Raw genomic sequence first — 19214 nt, 5'->3', positions numbered from 1 at the left:
TTGGTTCTTAGACGCAGAACAGGAACACCCCTGAATTTAGTGGAAAAAGTTCATCAGCTCTTTCAACCACTGGAAAATAGTTACACACACACACACAGCAGGTTATTGTTCTTGCTTTTCCACACTCATGTAATAACTACAGAACTACTTGCTAATTCCATTAATTACTTGGTAACTTTAAAACCCATCTAATCATTTAAGAATTTTCCTCTATGCTAAAACATTTAGGTCTAGGAAACATTTAGCTTCTATAGTGGGTGCATGAATAAATGTGGATGAGATTATTGCAGGACAAGCAGCAAGCAGTCTGATTCTGAGCTGAGATTTAACTTTTCTCTCTGTATCTCTCACTCAGACTAAATCTCCTGCTGCTATTGTTCTAACTTCCTCTCCATGTTTTGGCTACTAATAAAAGCCAAGGTCTCTCACATCAACACAGTAATAAAACAGTATGAACAGTGTGTGTGTTAATGCAGGTGGAGATCAGTTATAGACACGTCAGGATGAGCTGCAGTGTGAATATTTTCACCTCTACCAGCCTCCTGCAAAAAACTGAACTTTAATAACCGTCATCGAAGCTCTGTGATTGCTTGGCACCCTGTCCAGGTTATTCCTGCCTCACACCCTGTGCTTCCTGGTGAATCTGGACCCACTGTGACCCTGACCAGGATAGAGGTTGATGAAAATGAAGTATCAAACTAGTTAGATCGGATTATGTAACGTTAAGCAGTTACATGAACATGATGAGACTACAGGATAAATGTTGTACTGGATTATTTGACGTTGAGCTGCACAGATAAACAAAAAGTTGTTGCTTTTATTCCGCTTGTAATGACTGTGTATAGCGCCACCTTTCTGTGTGTGCGCTTCCTTAACCCTGCACTTATTTTGATTCATTTCATATGAAACTTCACATCTGATAAGTTAATAAATCTGAATGTACCAGATCTAGTCATGATTCTGTGATCTGGACCTTCTAAAGTGAAGCTTCTGATTTACACTTGAAGAAAGGAGCTCGTGCTTTATACCAGCCTGGCTAACGTCAACACACTGGCATGAGTAAACACCGCACCCTCACTAATCATTAACCTGTACAAACACTGAGTTTCTGAATGGAACTGAACACACATGTTATTCTAAGGCTTTATTTATATCAGCGTGTGTGTGTGTGTGTAAAGCAGACACCACTGCATGGATTTATACTGCATCAATCACTAAATGTAAAGGTGGTTTAGAATGTGTTTTTCACTCCAGCATCTATTTTACATGGTAGTGTTTGTACATGCTTGATCCAGAGCGGCGGAACTGCTAACCGTAGCGACTGAGATTCAATACAGAATTATTCATCAACGTCAATAATCCAGTAAACATGCAGCAACAGATCACAACTCCTAAAATGAGTGGAAGAGAAATACAGAGATCAGCACGGTGCTCCATAGGTACTGAGATGGTGCAAAGGAAAATTGAGTATATCCAAATTGGGACAGGAAAATGTTAGACTTGCTGTCAGGATTTACTTTGGTAAAACAATATGATCAATTAAATGATTGCACTTCTTATTTTTTTGCATTTACCCCCCAATTTTCCGCACAATCTAGTTGTATCCAATTACCCAATTGCACCCCCTCTAACGTGTGCAGTACTGACCGCTTCTTTTCACCTTTACCAGGCGTGTTCATACAAAGATCTGTATCGCGCATGGAGAGTCACACACTGATCTCCATTACCCCCGTCTCTGTGCAGCACCATCAATCAGCCAACAGAGGGTGTAAATGCAGCAGTTATGAGGAATCCCCTCCAGCATCTAACCCAAAGGACGAGTTGATCATCGTTTGTGTAGACGCCCAGCTGTAACTCACGAGTTTGAGGTGTCAGCTCTGGTTTGCTAGTGTGTTTTACAGCTGTGCCACCTGAATGCCCATGATTGCACTTCTTTAATAATAAATCATTTTATTTCGTACTAAATTCTTACTACACATCATTATAAACTCAGTGGGGGTTCTAGACCATGTAGGGCAGAGGCTATGTTAGAGGGGCCAATTACTTTCTGCCTGTTTTCAGTCTACATTTTCTTGAGTTTGATGTAAACAGATCAACAAAGAATCACCATTGAAGGCATTTGCTCTGCTTAAATGTAATTTATTCAGTTCTTTTCTTTTTCATATTCAATTTGAGTTACATATACTGTATTCCTGGGGGGGCAGTAGGGGGGCCAAGCTGGTTGTCACAGGGGTACCGCCACTGTATAAACTAAGATTTTACTGCAACTAACAGGGTGCTAGTAACAATACACCTAACACTCACCTGCATTTATCCACCAAATATCTAACTAATCTCACATCTGCTGAAGGTGGTCTAGGGTGAAACTGAGAACCATGAAACTGTTTAAAAAAATAATGGGTTAGCGTTAATGCCATTTAGGAGACACTTTTATCCAATCATTTAATAATCATGTTTAAATACAATGCAAGCAATTTAGCATTAAGGGCCTTGCTCAGGGACCAAACAGTGGTGGTGGTGTCTGGTATGGACCGACAGAAGATCTGCTGTGGCACAACACAGTGCATCAAACCCTTCTGTGTACGAGGCTGCAGAGTCACAGGAGGGTAAAAGTAATTCCTGCCCACTGTCCAGAACATCTACAGCATGCATGCAGGTATCAGAACTGGACAGTGGAAGAAGGTTAAGTGGTCCAAAGAATCCCGTTTTCTCCAAGATGATGTAAAGATCCAGGCATGCCCGCATTGCTTAGCTGCAGAATAAGATGGTACCATGATGCACTGCAGGATGATCAACCTCATAATGATCAGAACATGAAGGAGCTACTGGTAATGTTCTGGTACCAGAACCCTTCAGACGTCTCAGCAGGTCAGGGCTGTTTTGACAGCATATACTGTAAGGTGTATTTGTGCCTGAATAACATCATAATGCCAGAGATCTTTCTAAATCATTTACTGAGCATTTATTGACCTTAACTCAATCAGGTAAAATTTAACCAGGCCTGCTGATGTATCTGATATAAACAAGATTTTTTTAAATTAAAGATGTAAATGAATAATGGCTGGTGAACTGATGGTTGGATTCATGCTGTGGAATAAACAGGGCTTGGACGTTCATGTCCTTTATTTAGCTGTAACACGTTCTGATCCTGATATTTATGTTCACGTTTCTGTTATAAATTATTGCTACAGCTCATATTTTACAGATCTGTCTGTTTTGTAGATCAGACAGCAGTGAAATCCACTTTATTCATGAACAATGACTCAATCTAAATGTTCTCAGTATCTCACACCGTATCATGAACTATCATCAGCAGCCAATCAGAAATGCTGCTAACCCGAGAGGTCAGGTTAGAGTCTCCTCAGTGAAAGATAATTTGCATAAATTTAGCTTGAGATCACATGTAGAACAATCCTGGGGCTGCGCAGTGGGACGGAGCTTCTGGGTGGGTCTGGAGTTTTTTGTTGCCACTGTGGCTCTGAGCTGCTAATTCGAGGTTTTTAAACCAGAACTTCTGTTGCTTTGTGACGTTTATTATGAAAAGTGCAAATACATTTGACTTGACTTTTGTTTTCTGAATCTTTTTTCCTGAGTATCAGAAAACCGTTTGCATGCAGTAAACATGAAATAACATTTTGAACTGTAAGAGAGTAAAATTATCATACATAAATAATATTATGCTTTTATTTAGATTTAATAATCAAACATGAAACAAGTTTACTACATATAGTTAAAACTAACTAGTATTAAACAGGGGCAACGTTTGAAGAGTCTGTGGGTGGAGACAAATTTCCCCAGATGTAATCCTACTTACTGATCACAACTGGCCAGTGAAGAGTACCTGGTAATGGACACACTGTGTGCTTTGGCGTGTGTGTGCTTTGGTGTGTGTGTGTGTGTGTGTGTATCATGTGTGACAGCCTGTGTTGAGCAGTTCAGTAGCAAACTTGTTTAGTTGTGAACATTTCTCCTCCACCACACCAACACAGTCATCTGATGAGGGCCAGGACTCCACCCATGTCTGCTTTCCCATTGTGTAGGTGTACCTGTAACACACATTAAGAATCATTTAATTATTTTCTCCCAATCTAGTCAAGTCCAATTCCCCTAACTGTAACAACTCAGCTGCTGGCACCACACAGTTGGGTCGACTGAGGAGAGTTGCAGACTATCACACGCCCCCCTGACAGGAGCACAGTACCTGGCAGATTATTTTCTCACCGAGAGCCACAACTGCAACAGCAATCGAGATCCCCTAATGACGTCCCTCTCTCAGACACGACCAGCTGTGCCTGTGTGGATGCGTGGCCGGTCGATTGCACAGCTGAGGTTCAACCTCGATTTTGGTGGTGGTAGGCTGCATTAGGCCGCTGAACCACCCGAGCACCTACTTTTCTAAAATATGTAAACAATATTTCATTCATTTATATCATCAAGTCTTTTATATTACCATACTAAATCAGAGTCTGAACTGCTGCAGTTCCGGCGTTATGATCAGGTGGATTTAAAATCTGTGTATTGTGCCAAATGTTTGTGTTTCCTGTTGACATTAAGTCCTGTTGACTATAAATGAAAGGTGGCCGGGACTGGGGGGGATTAAAGGAAGTGGACGGTGCAGTGTGTGTGTATAGTGTTGTATTATCTGAGAGCTACAGTGATTTTGCACACAGCTCAGTGTTTGATCACCTGTTTTACAGTTGAGATAATGAGACTGATTTAGTGATAGCTGAGTAGGTATTGAGATAAGGTGCTTCCTCAGCATTTGGCTCCACTCACCTGACCTTGCAGAATGATTTTTTTTGTCAGCTGGAATACAAATCCTGACTTAACCTTTATTTTACACCTCTTTAAGAAAAAAAACAATGTTTGATCAATGATACATTTAAAAATGAATGGGGTTTTTTTTATTAAAAGTGCTTTAATCGTGTTAAGTAAGGGTCTGTGTGGACTGAGGGTGGCTGGTTGGTGCAGTTTTAATCAGACTAAAATATCAGGTAAATAAATAGGTTCTATTAAATATTTAATACTTATAAACATTGTTTTCACATTTTAGTAATGTCCAAATACTCGTTTTTGTTTTCTCTCTACTGCTGCAGACCTTCACTTCTGACTGAAGAGAGGTGTGACTAACACACACCCCCTCCAACACGTGTGCAGTAACCAACTGCATCTATTTACCTGCACAAGACGAGTTAATGTGGGGTTCAGTGTCGTGCATGGAGAGTCACGCACCGATCTCCTTTATCCACCGTCGGTGCAGCACCATTGAGAGATAGAGGTTATAATTGCACACTAGCGCTATTACCTTCATCACATGTTAATGAGTTGGGGTGCCAACTCATCCTGACCATGACAAAGCAGCTAGCGAAAATGAATAAAGGAAAGAATGAATGCTTGTACTTGATTAAAAGTGTTAATTATCTAGCTAAGAACCAGTGATGGGACAGAAGATTTCATCGTTTAGGTTTTTTTTTTTTTTTTTTTTTTTTAAATCACTTACTATCACTGAAGCTTTTGTAAGTGTGAGTGTGTATTCATGGATGTTCGTCTGTGTCCATGTGTGTTAAAAATGGTGGGTAACCTCACCCCTCGTTACTGCTGCCAACCGGCCACACGTCAGAGGATGGGCCGATGATGAGGTAGTCCCACTGCTCAATCAGGTTAAGACCCGCCCTACAGCTGGCATGAGAGAGAAACACCCTCCTCTCCTTTGGTTTTAGACCAACCTCAGAACCTACACACACATACACACAAACAGACAAACACACGCACATATGAACAAACACACATACACACAAACTCATATGAACAAACACAAGTACACACACAGAGTTTAGTACAACAGAACTGCGTGCAGTGTTTGCAAAAAATCCAGCTGATTTAAATACTTGTATGTAAGCTGCTACCTGTCCACATGAATATGAATCTACTCCTGCTGGCTGGTCTGAGTAGTAAAGGAACATAAAGCATGGAGGTATGGCTCTAAGTAAGAATTCACTGCTGACTGCACACATGTTGGAGTGGGCAGGTGCTAGTCTGCATCTTTTCTCAGACAGCTTGGGTAGCGGCAGAGGAATTGCAAAAAGGAATCGGAAATGACTAAATTGGAAGACATTATGGAAATGCCATAAGCTCTAACCTGTGTGAAATAACAGAGCTCCTTACCCTCTTTGATTACCTGTAGGATCTCCAGCTCATATCGATCGTACTGACTGGTACTGGCGCTCATCACTCGTACCTTAAACACTGGGGAGAAGAGCACACAGTACACATGCAGTACAAGCAATACACAGTTTCATTAGCATAATGCTAATCTGTAATGGTTACCGTGGTGAGTTCCGCTGCATGCTGCTCTCTTTCTCTCACTAACTGTGATTGGCTTATCGTTCAACTTCATGACTGTGCAGTCGCCTGTGCACAACAGGAGGGAGGGTTTAATTTCCACAACCACAATGTTCAGAGATGCGTCCAAGTAAAAGCTTTAAAACAGTTATCAGGTAAACACTCTATACGGCCAAAAGTATATGGACACCAGACAATGTACTTAGTGGACACCCTGTTCCTCAAAAATAATGGGCTTGAATATTTAGTAAAAAGTCTTCACTTAAGACTTTGGAGTTTATCTGCGGTTATTTGTGCTCATTTAATCAAAAAAGCATTTATGATGTCAGACACTCATGCTGTTTTGCAATCAATGTTCCAATCATAAGGTCAGGGTTCTGCGCAGGCTCAATCTCATCTTTATTATCCTCACGTTGTGCACAGAGGCACACTTACTCAGCCACCCACCCAACCATTTCCTAACTCACCCCTCTCTCAAACACCCACCCACCGAACCACACACTAACTTACCCACCACACACTAACTTACCTATCCATTTATTTAATGCTAAAGCAGAATAACTGAATGGAGAAACATAATGAGTGCAGGTGCTTGAACATTATTATTATATTTAAATGTGTTTCAGTATGAAATGCTCTTCTTACCCTGAGTGCATCTACATATATTATCCTTACAGATCTGACTGAGCTGCTCTTTATCTTCTGGTGGTGTGTAGAACCTGCAGCACTGTTTATCTGCACACACAAACACACCCCATTTTAATACAATTAATAACATGTTAAAGGAAATCTGATTATCAGCTTATATAAACACTGAAATACTATACATAAAAAACATCACATTCTTTCGATCATTTTATTTTTTACACTTTTAATTTGTAGGAAAATGTCACTGCACACTCACAGATTTATGTATTTAGGTGAACAGCTTGAAGTTTGACTTCATGACTCTTTGTGAAATTGCGTCTCAAACTAGCGTTTCAACTGCCAAAATCCTTTTTCATTGTGTAACATGCTCGATCCAAATACACAAACAATAATGCTCAGAGCTATAGTGATGGTGTAGCTGATGATGGATCTGATGGTGTTGTAAATCAGGGTTAACACTGAGGTTTACAGGATGTAACATAAAGCCTGCACAAGAGGGCGATCACATACAAGTTCATTTTGTGTTTCTGAGCTGTAAAATGTGTTTATTTAATTACTATTATTTTTCTCGCCATTTTTTGGCTCACAACTTGAAAACCCCTGATCTAGACTGTGCTGAGGGTTAGATGGATGGTGCTAGTGGTGATGCTGGTGCTGATGAACCTTTATTGTAGTACTGATATACAGTAACTGTAGACGGCTGCAGTAAACCAACTTTAAACTTCTGGTACAGCCTGAATGGGATCAGATCAGCTTCTTTATTAGGCACCTACACACACACACACAAACACACACATTAAAGCCTGATACATGTTCTAATCATGTACAATTCAAGCTTCCTGACACCACATTTCTTTTATTTTCTTTACATTAAATTCGATTTGATTTTGTTTTACTAAAATAACAAATCCATCATTTTATTATTCATAAATGTATTTCTATTACAAAAATGAAATTATATGAAAGTCTCTTATGTGTGAGTGGCCATTATAATGTACACTAGATAGCGCATTATATTTAACAATAAGCAACAATAATACTGTACATAGAGAACTACTTTAAGGACACTGTATACTATTTGGGTACTCTAGTTTAATTTTGTTATTAATGTTGTTGTGTCTGATCTGATAAGCCAAAACATTAACACCTCCATATCTCAAAAATGTGCATGGCTGTTTCTATCCTGTTGCAGGGGTGCATGTGAGGGTGAGGGATCTTTTAGATGTTGATCTGGATGGTGCACACACACACATGCACACTGTGTACTGTGACGGTAGGTAGATCTTAATGTTACCTTAAACAGGTGGATGATGAGGGAGCCTCGATCGCTAAGGTTATCCACCACCTGGAAGTTGTTAATGTAGCGATCCACTGTGTTGGTTAGCTATAGAACACACACACACACACACACACACACACACACACACACACACTTGCCATATGGAATATTGCTGTATTCCAAAATGTGTCAATAGGTTTTTTTTTATAACACAAGATGCATTCTGAATAATTGAGCACAGGGTTCTGTTGTGGCTTTACATCATATTTTACAATCAATTAAAAAAGGTTTGCTCAGTAGATCCTAAACACCACCAACTCTGGACTGAAGCTCATCTCGGATGGACTGATACAAAATAGAAATGTGAGCTGTGGTCTCACCAAAGAAGAAAAGAACCTACCCTAATGGTACCAGGATTTAAACACCTGATAAATGTATTCAACCCTAACCCTAGATAAAATTCTGTTCATAATTATTCTACACAAATGATAAAATTTTTTCAAAACGAGCAGTTTAGAGACAAACTTCATGGGTGCATCCCCTTACCTGCTCCAGATCAGAGGTTTCCGGTTCGAAACCTGTTGGCAGGCTGATATCCAGAACCACCATGCGCACCTGATGCTCTGCCAGAGCTCTGATTGGGTAAAAAGTATCACATTTACGAATGAATGAATACATGATGACAGAATTCATGAGTGAGCTGTATACAAGGAGTTGCTGGTTTACCTCACACTGATGCTGAGCTTAAACACCTTCTCTACATCTGCAGGAGGTTTATCTGTAACACACGGAGAACATTTACAGGACTGGAGCCTCACTTTCCTCCTACAGATTATTCCACCTAGTAGCTTATAGTGAATCTGACTCCTCAGATTAAAACATTATTAGAAAAACAACTTTAGCTGGTTTGGTGTTGGAATGTTTTGTCTGGTTCACAAACACATCCTGCTGTACTAACCGGTGAGAGAAGACTACACCATACTCATCAAAAAAGTATTACACTGTGTATACAGACAGCGCTTCTAGAGGCTGTACATTTCATTTTATACAATATTTTAAATTAGTGTATTTATGTTGAGTTTTGAATTATCAATATAAATTGGCTGCACATTTTTAATTCCTCACAAAAAGTCATCCTTTGTGGTTTAGTCATTAGCTAATTTGTGTGTTTTTCAGATGTCTTGTTGCATTATGTTTCACTGCAGGTTTATTCTGGACCATTGTGGTCAGTATTTAAGTTAAATGCATTAAAATGGTAAACGTAGGAACATTGAAAGGAAAAAAATGGTCCAAAGTCATAGTCCAAAGATCCTCATTGAGATGCTGTGGCAGAACCTTAAACAGGCAGTTTATGCTCAAAAGTCCTTCAAGGTGGCTGTTCACATCACTGTAACTGAAAAGTTAATGATGTGAACTAATCTTTGGTGGCACTGAGGATCTGAAACCATTCAGTGAAAAACGTGAAATCAGAGAAACAATTATAAATAAATAAGTTATTGTTGGATGTGTTCAGGTCAGCCTAATGTCTAAAATAATCTGCTGCACTTGTTGCTACTGGTAATTTAAAAAAATATCAAAATAAAAAGGTAGAAAATAAATGATTCAGAAATAATAGAAAATATGAACAATTCATTCTTTGAAGAGGGTATTTATATTGCTACTCCCCCCCCACAATGCAGCCCTAATAAAGAAGCACCATTGGTCTCGCTGATGGAAACATTCAGATCAAAGCCGTTACAGGAGCTCCTCTCATGAACATCAGGTAACTGGTTATACACAGTGACCACCTGCACAGGAAAACATGGGTCACAATTCATATCATCCTTCAGTTATTAATATTAAAACATTATTTCTATCAGTAGTGTACTGTGTGTGTGGTGTATAACCTCCAGAATTCCTTGTCCATTTCCTAAAGCAACCACAGAAAAGTCCTGATCCAGAGGCACCTGTGTGGCATTAACAGAACAAATGTGATCATCTGAGATTAATGTACTGTGGTCTGACAAGTCCACCTTTCACACCTACAACAGTGTCCTTAATTCTCAAACCATTAGAGAGCCCTGATCAGAGCACAGATAATTGAACACAGCTACACATCATCAAAACTTTTCTGGACTTCTAGACTTGAATGTAAATTAGATGAAAGGTGAACAGATGATCCGGTGTCTATATGAGACCTGTAATCCCTCACATCTGCTCTTATATAAGCAATTAGGCTTTGGTGGTTCATGTTGTTTATTAGCAGTTAGCTAGCTGACCTGCTATTATGGGATAGAAGAAGAACATGGGGTGATACCAAGTTCCACATATTGCTTAGTGCTGACGGTATTGATGAGGATGAAAATGTGTAGATGTTCCCTCATTATGTGAACGCATGTTTACTCATCAAGAATAAAATTAAATATTTAATCTACAATTCATCATAACAATCTTAAATGTTCTTTTAAAAGAACGCTGAAGAACTCTGACCCGAACTGAACGTGCCACATGAGCCAGTCGGGGTGTGAAAGCCCAGCGCATGTCCGAGCGCCCGGGAACGCTGAGCGCCACCTGCAGGTTCATGTCGGATGGAGGAGGTCTCTTCATTAGATACTCAGAGAGAGCCTGCAGCACCACCATGGTGGACTAGTGAGAAAAACAAGAATCCAGTTAAGCATGATACTGAAGATGTGTAAATTTAAAGTGTAACCACTTTGTATTGTCCTCATAATTGTGTTAACCAAATTTAGACAGCCAGCGAAACTCACTGAATAACAACACAAGAGGCAGGACGTAGCGTTTTATTCCTAAATTTACTGCAGACTCTTAAAGAGATTCTGCTTTTGGACGTGTGTAGGACATATAGTGAATGGTCTGTCATCTATCCAAAAAAAACACAAAATAAACACTTTTTTTTTTTTTCTCTCGCTCTCGTGGAAGACGGACGCACTTTTCCCTCCTCCTCCCTTATCTTCCCTGCTTGGCTTCTCCTGTATCGTATTGTCTCGTCTACTCTACTTTACAGAGATTTTCTTAGCACAGCTCCTCAAAGAACAAATTATGGAATTGGTTAAATGGTCTCTGAATGCTATTGACACCATCTTCTCATCGAGAAGTTCGGGTTCGGGGGAACCCACATGCCCCGACGGAATGCAGATGGCAGGATACGCGATGGATTCGTGGGAGAAGTGGAGGGTCGTGTGCCTGGCACCTCTTTCGTTGGCGGACGTAGAGGATGTTTATCTATTCGGAACTTTGATGGTGGGGTTTTTTGCTGATTAGATTAGGCTTTGCCCTGCTGTATCGGGAAATTAAAAGAGTTGGGTCAGTTGTCAAAGGTCCCCAGAAACTGCCCAATTTGATTTGATTGATATGGTGGGCAGAGCCATTGGAACTCAGACTGTGAATATATATTGAAATATGGATTCCATCTTGGAGAAACTAACGGCTTTGCGAAATGAGATGAACCAGAGACACATTCATTCATTCTGAGAGTAAAATTTTTAGTGCTCAGACAAAACAACAAGCCATTTCTGCTCTTGGCTACCCTGTTATCAGCAACGGCCTCGCTGATAAGTAAATTCCTCCAGAGAATCTGCTGCGATGTACCTACCCCCCCTTCACTGACTGTTTTTTTTTCATTCTGGGCAGTAAGAGCTGTAAACAGCCATGTTATCGCGAACTTTGTACAGACTTTTTCTTGCTGCAGGAATGGAAGACTGACAGACTCTTTCCCAATCCCAACCAACGTCTCCACTCTTAGCTTAATCCCACCAATACGGCAGGACGAGCGGCAGCGAGCGCCGACATATGGCTGCGAATCGCTGGTTGGCTGCTTGTCGTAGTTGGTTACTTTTTCCTATTCCAACATCCCTAACCCGTGGCTCGTTGTGTGACTATGTTATGTTCTTATGTTTACATGTGCTTGTGTGCTGTTAGGGGCTTTTTTTCGTGTTACCATATTCTCCTCAGGGAGCACAATCTGGTTGCTGGTTTTTTTTTTATCTCCTACTCTCTCCCAATGTGTTATAATTTCTTGTCTAACTATGTAAATTTCCCCATTGTGGGACTAATAAAGGATTATCTTATCTTATCTTTTCTTATCTTATAAAACACCTAACAGACAACAGTCTCAAAGAAGGTGGAAGTTCAAACCCAGGTCCCCAAGACATTGGAGCTGTGCAGCACACACACTACCTAAAATGTCCTCTGGATCTAAAATAAAGATGAATTAAATTAACAAGCTGAAACTGATTTTGTAATAAACATGTGAACAGTGGTGCAGCTGGTAGTGTGGGTGGTGCAGCAGATAGGGTACTATTTGGACCCTGCAACTGTTGTCAGTCAGTGTGGAGTCTTTAACCCTTAGCTGCTTCTCAGGTTCTCTAAGTAGAAGCGTCTGCAAATGCATAAACGATCAGAAATCCTTGTGACCAGTGCTGGACTTACCTGACCAGGATGAAGCCCTCAGTAAAATCAGCGTGTGTAGAAGATTTTAGATTTACATAGAAATAAATTGTGTTACCTGTGTGTTTCCATATCCTCCCCCGACCCCACGCTGCTTATTCAGCCACTTGAAGGGAGCGGTTGCCTCCTCAATATGGCCGCCTTTAAGCAGAGCTAGCAGGGCGTAACCTGTCGCCTCCAGTGTGAAGAACCAGTTATTTGCATCCGGCCAGTGTGTATGATCTGAGAGTGAAGGAATAACACAAAGATGTTGTTGCTGGTCAGGCTGAATCTGCTAATGAGGGTTAGAACTCTCAACAGGTTTTCTGTTGTGTGCACATCACATTACAATGTACCATTGTACAATAATAATTTTTTTATTTAACATTAAAAATGTCAGGGGTAAAAGGGGTTAAAATTCAAACTCAAATTCACCTCAAACCTACCAAAATCAACAAATAAGAGCTTTTAAATCATTTTATTACTATTTTCTATTGTGTGCAGATAAACTCTAAGCTGATGAAAAAATTATGAAGAAATAATTAAAGGTACAGTGTTGTAGTGTGGGCTGAGGGTGCGAGAACCTGGTGAAGCTGATTTTAGCAGAACACTCTTCATGCAGCCCTGGTTACTCATGGCTAGAGCGTAACATGCTATAGCTACAGAATACGGCCTGCTCAGCCTGTGGTATCGTGCCTTCAGGTATGATCCTGCTCTCCTAAAATCTACCTGCACACCACATATACACACACAATACACATGCAATGTGCACAAATGAAACTGCTTTCACAGCACAACAGTATATTTACATTCCTGCATATGACTTTATTAACGCCTCCCCAAGTCCCCCTCCCCGCCCCATTTTACCAAGCTTACCTACCTTTCTCCCATACTTTTACAATAGGCTCCACTGGTGTGTTTGTGAATGTGTGTGTTTTTACATGTAAGGTTGTGTGCATGTGTTTATGTGTACGTGTGTATATTACCTCTACATTCAGTTGACTGCAGGTAACCTCGCTCTGAGCTTCAGCCAGTGCGATCAGTACAAACGCTGTAAGTGTCTCCCTAGATTCAGCTCCCTGCAGCCCTCCCTACACACACACACACACACAAACATACACATCCACACACACACAGGTTCATTTTCTGACTTAGGTCTGCCTGTTTACATTTCTCCTGTTAATCACATTATAAACACGCCCTAAAAAACCATTCAGCACCACCTTAATCTGAACTGCTCACAAATAAAAACATCACAGACACCTCAGCTAAATACCCCCAACTTGTGATCCAATCGTTGCCTAAAAAAACAATTCACTGCTGTAGAAGTTCTTGCTCATGGGTCCACCAGTGCAGAGCCCTGATTTATACTCACAGCCCTCCTGTTGTGCTCTTACCGTCATGGAGGTGCTGTAAACTGGGTTGTCCTCCTTAAAGGCACCAGAAAATAGTTGTTTGTTCTTGAGCAGGTAGAGCAAAGGGCCACAGATGTGCTGCTCATCGACAGAAATGAAACGCAGAGCCATGGAAAAGACCTTCACCACAAACGCTGTAATCCTATTAGAAATAGAGAGAACAGGAGTCATATTTCAAAAACTGGCGTGAATGTAGTAAATGGTAAGAGTACAGTAGACAGTAACAGTACCAGGTGCTCGTTCCTTCATTACGATATGGTGGGTACGAATTGTCCTGTTTACGATAGTAAAGCTGGTTCTCATAACCTGCAACACACACACAACATCTATGCACCATACATTGTGATTTGTCAAGCTCACAATTACAAAGTTAGTAGAATAATTCCTAACCCTAAATCTTTGTTGTGCACACTAAGATTGTGCTTACCAGTGAATAATGGGAACATTATTACTCTCTGTAATTCCAGTCAAATGTAATCAGTGAAAAACATGAATTTTTCCAATGTGTCTCAAATTTTTCTTTGGAGCCGCCAGGTCTATACAGAAAATTAACATAGGTGTAATGTCGTTATTATTTTGAGTCATGGTGGAAGGAGATGGGGAGTGTTTTACACTGTTTTATAACGACACCCAGTGTTCAAACTAGAAATTTCATTTTTTTTTAACCAACTTTCATTTAAAATATATAAGGTCATAGTTTGGACAGTCCTGCTCTAACTCTTTTATAATTAATTCATTTGTCTGTCCATCTTTTCATCAGTGTGTCTAATTTTTCTCCACACATGTATCTATGATCAAACCATGATATATCTATAATCTAGCCAGCCAGATCTATCTTTCATCCATTCATCCTCAATGATGGAAACAGCGAAAAAAAAAATATTCCACTCAGCTGGGAGGATTCTGATACAACCTCCTAAAGATAATAGAAACAATTATTACACACTCTCCACCACCAATCGTACCCCTCTTGATGTACTGAAAAGCCTGTTCTCTACGCTGGATGCCCACAATCTCCCACTGCTTACTACCATCCAGATAGTGGGCAGCAATGAGGGGCAGTGTGATGCTCGCCAAGTTCTGTTCCACACAGCCGCCGGGCATCCGGATCAGTGCCGCCAGTGAGTCTTTACTAATGCAGTTATCAATACTATCAGCCAGCAGATTACCTACACACACACACACACACACACACACACACACACACACACACACACACAACTTTAAAAATGTTCAGTCAGTCTGAGGCGGTACTGATGAGTATGCTGATTAAACATTCACCTCTAACATTGACAAACGTTTCTGGACTGGAGTTTGGAACCACCGAGTTCAGTTTTGCTTTTTTCACCCTGAACACCTGATTTCCCTCTGAACACACACAAAAAAAAAATTTTATAATTAAAGCTCAAACTGATATTCTAAACTTGGATGTGTTTTTTGTGACATTTGTACCTTATAAAAATCTTTTTGGACAGTATCAGCCTAATTAAAGAAATAACAGTTCACATAATTACACTGAACTGACTATAGTTAAAGAAAGATATGAGAGTCTCACCAGCATCTCCCTGTTCAGTGGGGTTCAACACAAAGCTCCTCACATCCATCTTCTGTACACCTTCCACCTGGAGATCACACACACACTATTTAGACATTAGCTGGTATAGAAGTACTGAACATCAAGTATATGGAACACAGAATGTGGAGTCTCACCACCACACGGAGTGGTTTGCGAATTGCGTCTTGTCCAGTCATGTGGCGAGAGTATGCGGTGACCTGCAGGGGGAGCTCTCCTGCTCGGAGTGGGATCACAATGTAATGGAGGAAGATAGAGGATCGTGCTCCTACCAAAACTTGCTGCTTATGGTCCTCAGAAAATGCTGCACTGCACATGTCCTCTGTCCTTGCTAGGACCACCAGCACCTACACACACCCACACACCATTTTTCTGTTTTTCACAGACACTTTCATAGTTCCTTACACTAAAAGTATAATAACTTTATAACTAGCCAGTCCACAAGTCTTCAAAGTCTCCAAATTCTTTCTAACATGAATCCTAAGGGCAGACTGACCTTTCTGTGTTGTTACACACAGTCATTGTAGAGAATGTAATCATTAATCTCAGAAGAACTGAAGAAGAGTAAAACACTTGAGGAGTTAAGTCTTTATCTGGCTTTAATCTAACACATATAACATTCTAAAATAACATTTTAGTGAGCAACATGCTATCTTGCAAGGTTATATCAGCTCAGATTTAATATCGTAGTGTTGATGTTTTTATCCATAGCTCCACCGATAGCAGAGATTTTGCTGTGGTTTTGGCAGGTAAATATTGAAATGTAATAATTTTTTTAAACATCTTGTGGCATGTGGGGTTAAAGAGTTTTGCTAGGCATTTTGGGAAATGTAGTTAGTAAGTGATGCTCCTACTATCTCCCTGGACATAAAAAACTATTTTGAGTTAAGTTGAGTTTTTTATTTAAATGGTTTATAAAAATTGAAACAAAAGGATGTGCAGCATTGAAAATAACCTGCAGGTTCTCGTTCAGATGGTTGTGCACCACGACTTTGATCTCCACATGCTCATTTCTTGCTGCAGTACGAGGGAGACGCAGGTCGACAAAGAACGGCTTCCACGATCGCACATTAAACGGCTCAGCAACACAAAAACCTGCAGACACACAAAATAACAAAACATTTCCTGTGTCCGCAGAACAATTACACAATTATGTTCAAATATACAGTGAGCTGGATGAAGTGAATATAGAGAGGGGCTTCAGAGACACACCTGTCTTAGATGAGGCACTAATACCCAAAATGCCCCATTGTGTAATGCTGTCGGGCAGAACCGTGTCCACCGGGGCAACTGCCAACCTAATAAAAAAAATCCAAACACACACAACCTATATGTAAAGGTTTCATTAATAAAGAAATGTAAATGTGGATGAGCTAGAAAGTTGAGGACATCAGGAAATGTACCAAAGTGAGTAGATGAAATGAAACTCTAGTTAACTAAAGCTGTAACTAATCATGTAAACTGCATCTTAAACCACCCACCGCCAAACTGCACTGCTAATTACACTGTTGTGAAATAATCAACCACAAAACCACATTTGATCTGTTAAAATGGTTGGGTTTTATGCCCATGGCATAGATAACATCTGTAGGGGCATCGTTTGTTACAACGCATCAAAGAGTTCTACCGGACGCTAGACTGACCTGCCTGCAGGACAGACCTCTTTCCTATTGAAAACATGAGGAGCACTATGAAGTACAGAACAGAAGAATGAAGCTTAGAACGGTTCTTTAGCTGAAATTCCACTTTCAGACCTGAATCAGTCACACCATAAGTCCACAAAGATGATTGAACACAGAGGTGAACATGATCCTGTCCCAACTTTTTGAGACTTTTGCAGCTATTAAGGTTGAAATTAAAGTATGTATACAAAGTTAATGGTAATTTAAGATTTTCCATAATGTTTCATTAAAGACTATATTATTTTTAACTGGTCAAAAATTGTGAAGATTTTTAACCATTCCCAGCAGTGGTGAACTAGTGTAACGGACCCCTGCGTTGCCTGAGTGCCCAAGTACTACAACTAAATTAAAAAATAGGAAATACCAAAAAACTTAATATGATATTGGAATTAACCGAAATATGAAATTCGTACCCATCTGATCCGGCCTTTGAAGGAAGCTGAACGTCTGTCCACAGCCACGATTCAAAGAACTTGGTGCGAATGTAAATATCATCGAGATCCTCGCAGTCCTCTTCATCCAATTCCATAAGAGGCATGGTTTTAGAGTCTCCATGGACGAAGGAATTAGGGAGTTTGGAGAGTAATGGAACAATTCTAGCAGTATGAATGGGAGGACTTCTCATGACCACTGACATACCTGTTAATTGTGGATGTTCTAAAGACAGTGAGCAAATTAGAAGTTTTAACAGCAGAAAAAACGTGAACATAACATGAAATGATGCATTCCATCAAACACACACACACAACTACATTATGTGGTCTCAGGTTTCATCGATATCTTTAATCATTCTTAATTTACTGCAAAATGGTCAAACTATGGTGTGAGTATAGCTGGCAGCAAGCATGTTCATTTATATCTAAAGTAACACTAGTTGATAAGAAATTCGACAAGATCTTAAATGCCAGGAGTCTGTCGAGGTTCGTGTTCAGGCTCTAACTATTCATTCAAGATGTAGTGACAAAACTGTGATTACTTAAATGTGATTCTACTTGTGGGCTCTCCTATGAGCTCTATATTGGTTAGGATGGTACTAGCACCTGGTACAAACAAACTAAACACTAGTGAGACTAGAGCTGGTACCTATTTGTGCCTGTTTACGTGAAAGACTATACTGGCGGCGTAATATGTGGTCAAATACAGGTGAAGTGGTGGTGGTGGTAAGGGGCTCTGGGGTGGTTGGTGGAGGGGGTGTGACAACCCCCAGCACCTCTCCTCTGTAATGAGCACAGCACTGCAGGAAAGCCAGAACACAGCTCCAGGGCTCTGTGATGTAGAGGGCACGGCGGCGGCAGGAATACGGCATGGGGATCTCTCTCATACCATCATTACAGCAGCGCTGCAGATACTCATCAGCATAGGTTTTCTCTGGTCAAACACACACACACACACAAACAGACACATACATGCACACATGCAGAAAATTCAGTGTCTAGAGCAACATTTAAGAAACCCACCAGTAGGTGATACTCACCTCTAGTACTGATGTCTAATTGAAGCTTTTTAATAACAATCCTGACGGTTAGCACGGTGGCTAAGTGGGTAGCACTGTCGCCTCACAGCAAGAAGGTCCTGGGTTCAATCCCCAGGTGGGGCGGTCCGGGTCCTTTCTGTGTGGAGTTTGCATGTTCTCCCCGTGTCTGCATGGGTTTCCTTCGGGTGCTCCGGTTTCCTCCCACAGTCCAAAGACATGCAATTGAGGTGAATTGGAGATATTGGATTGTCCAGGACTGTGTTCGATATTAAACTTGTGAACTGATGAACCTTGTGTAATGAGTGGCTACCGTTTCCTGTCATGAATGTAACCAAAAGTGTAAAACATGACGTTAAAATCCTAATAAACAAACAAA

At 40.5% G+C, this 19214-nt stretch overlaps 1 protein-coding gene across 2 annotated transcripts in view; it reads right to left on the bottom strand.

Moving 5' to 3' along the window:
• Positions 1-3670: 3670 nt before the first annotated feature.
• The window catches only part of LOC134304192 (complement C3-like), a 30415-nt gene continuing 14871 nt past the window's right edge, over positions 3671-19214 (bottom strand). The window contains exons 18-43 of one of the 2 annotated variants that reach the window (XR_010007778.1): positions 18448-18732; positions 17778-18021; positions 16895-16980; positions 16638-16777; positions 15820-16029; positions 15665-15731; positions 15391-15477; positions 15075-15278; positions 14340-14415; positions 14092-14251; positions 13681-13785; positions 13279-13423; positions 12774-12937; positions 10739-10894; positions 10156-10215; positions 9966-10056; positions 8996-9047; positions 8816-8903; positions 8285-8374; positions 7654-7759; positions 6988-7077; positions 6328-6411; positions 6166-6246; positions 5587-5734; positions 4222-4395; positions 3958-4046 (exon numbers count right to left, since the gene is read on the bottom strand). Coding sequence is in view for 1 of the 2 variants with exons in the window: in XM_062989777.1 (XP_062845847.1) it covers positions 3908-4046; positions 5587-5734; positions 6166-6246; positions 6328-6411; positions 6988-7077; positions 7654-7759; positions 8285-8374; positions 8816-8903; positions 8996-9047; positions 9966-10056; positions 10156-10215; positions 10739-10894; positions 12774-12937; positions 13279-13423; positions 13681-13785; positions 14092-14251; positions 14340-14415; positions 15075-15278; positions 15391-15477; positions 15665-15731; positions 15820-16029; positions 16638-16777; positions 16895-16980; positions 17778-18021; positions 18448-18732 (3158 nt within the window). In the remaining variant the exon portion in view is untranslated. Of the gene's footprint in view, positions 4047-4221; positions 4396-5586; positions 5735-6165; positions 6247-6327; positions 6412-6987; positions 7078-7653; positions 7760-8284; positions 8375-8815; positions 8904-8995; positions 9048-9965; positions 10057-10155; positions 10216-10738; positions 10895-12773; positions 12938-13278; positions 13424-13680; positions 13786-14091; positions 14252-14339; positions 14416-15074; positions 15279-15390; positions 15478-15664; positions 15732-15819; positions 16030-16637; positions 16778-16894; positions 16981-17777; positions 18022-18447; positions 18733-19214 lie in introns of both variants that reach the window. The other variant, XM_062989777.1, reaches the window with a different exon arrangement.

The sequence above is a fragment of the Trichomycterus rosablanca genome, chromosome 27 (genome assembly GCF_030014385.1).
Source record: "Trichomycterus rosablanca isolate fTriRos1 chromosome 27, fTriRos1.hap1, whole genome shotgun sequence".
Taxonomy (NCBI): Eukaryota; Metazoa; Chordata; class Actinopteri; order Siluriformes; family Trichomycteridae; genus Trichomycterus; species Trichomycterus rosablanca.
The sequence above is the reverse complement of the archived record's forward strand: the minus strand, read 5'-3'. Positions and strand labels throughout refer to the sequence as shown.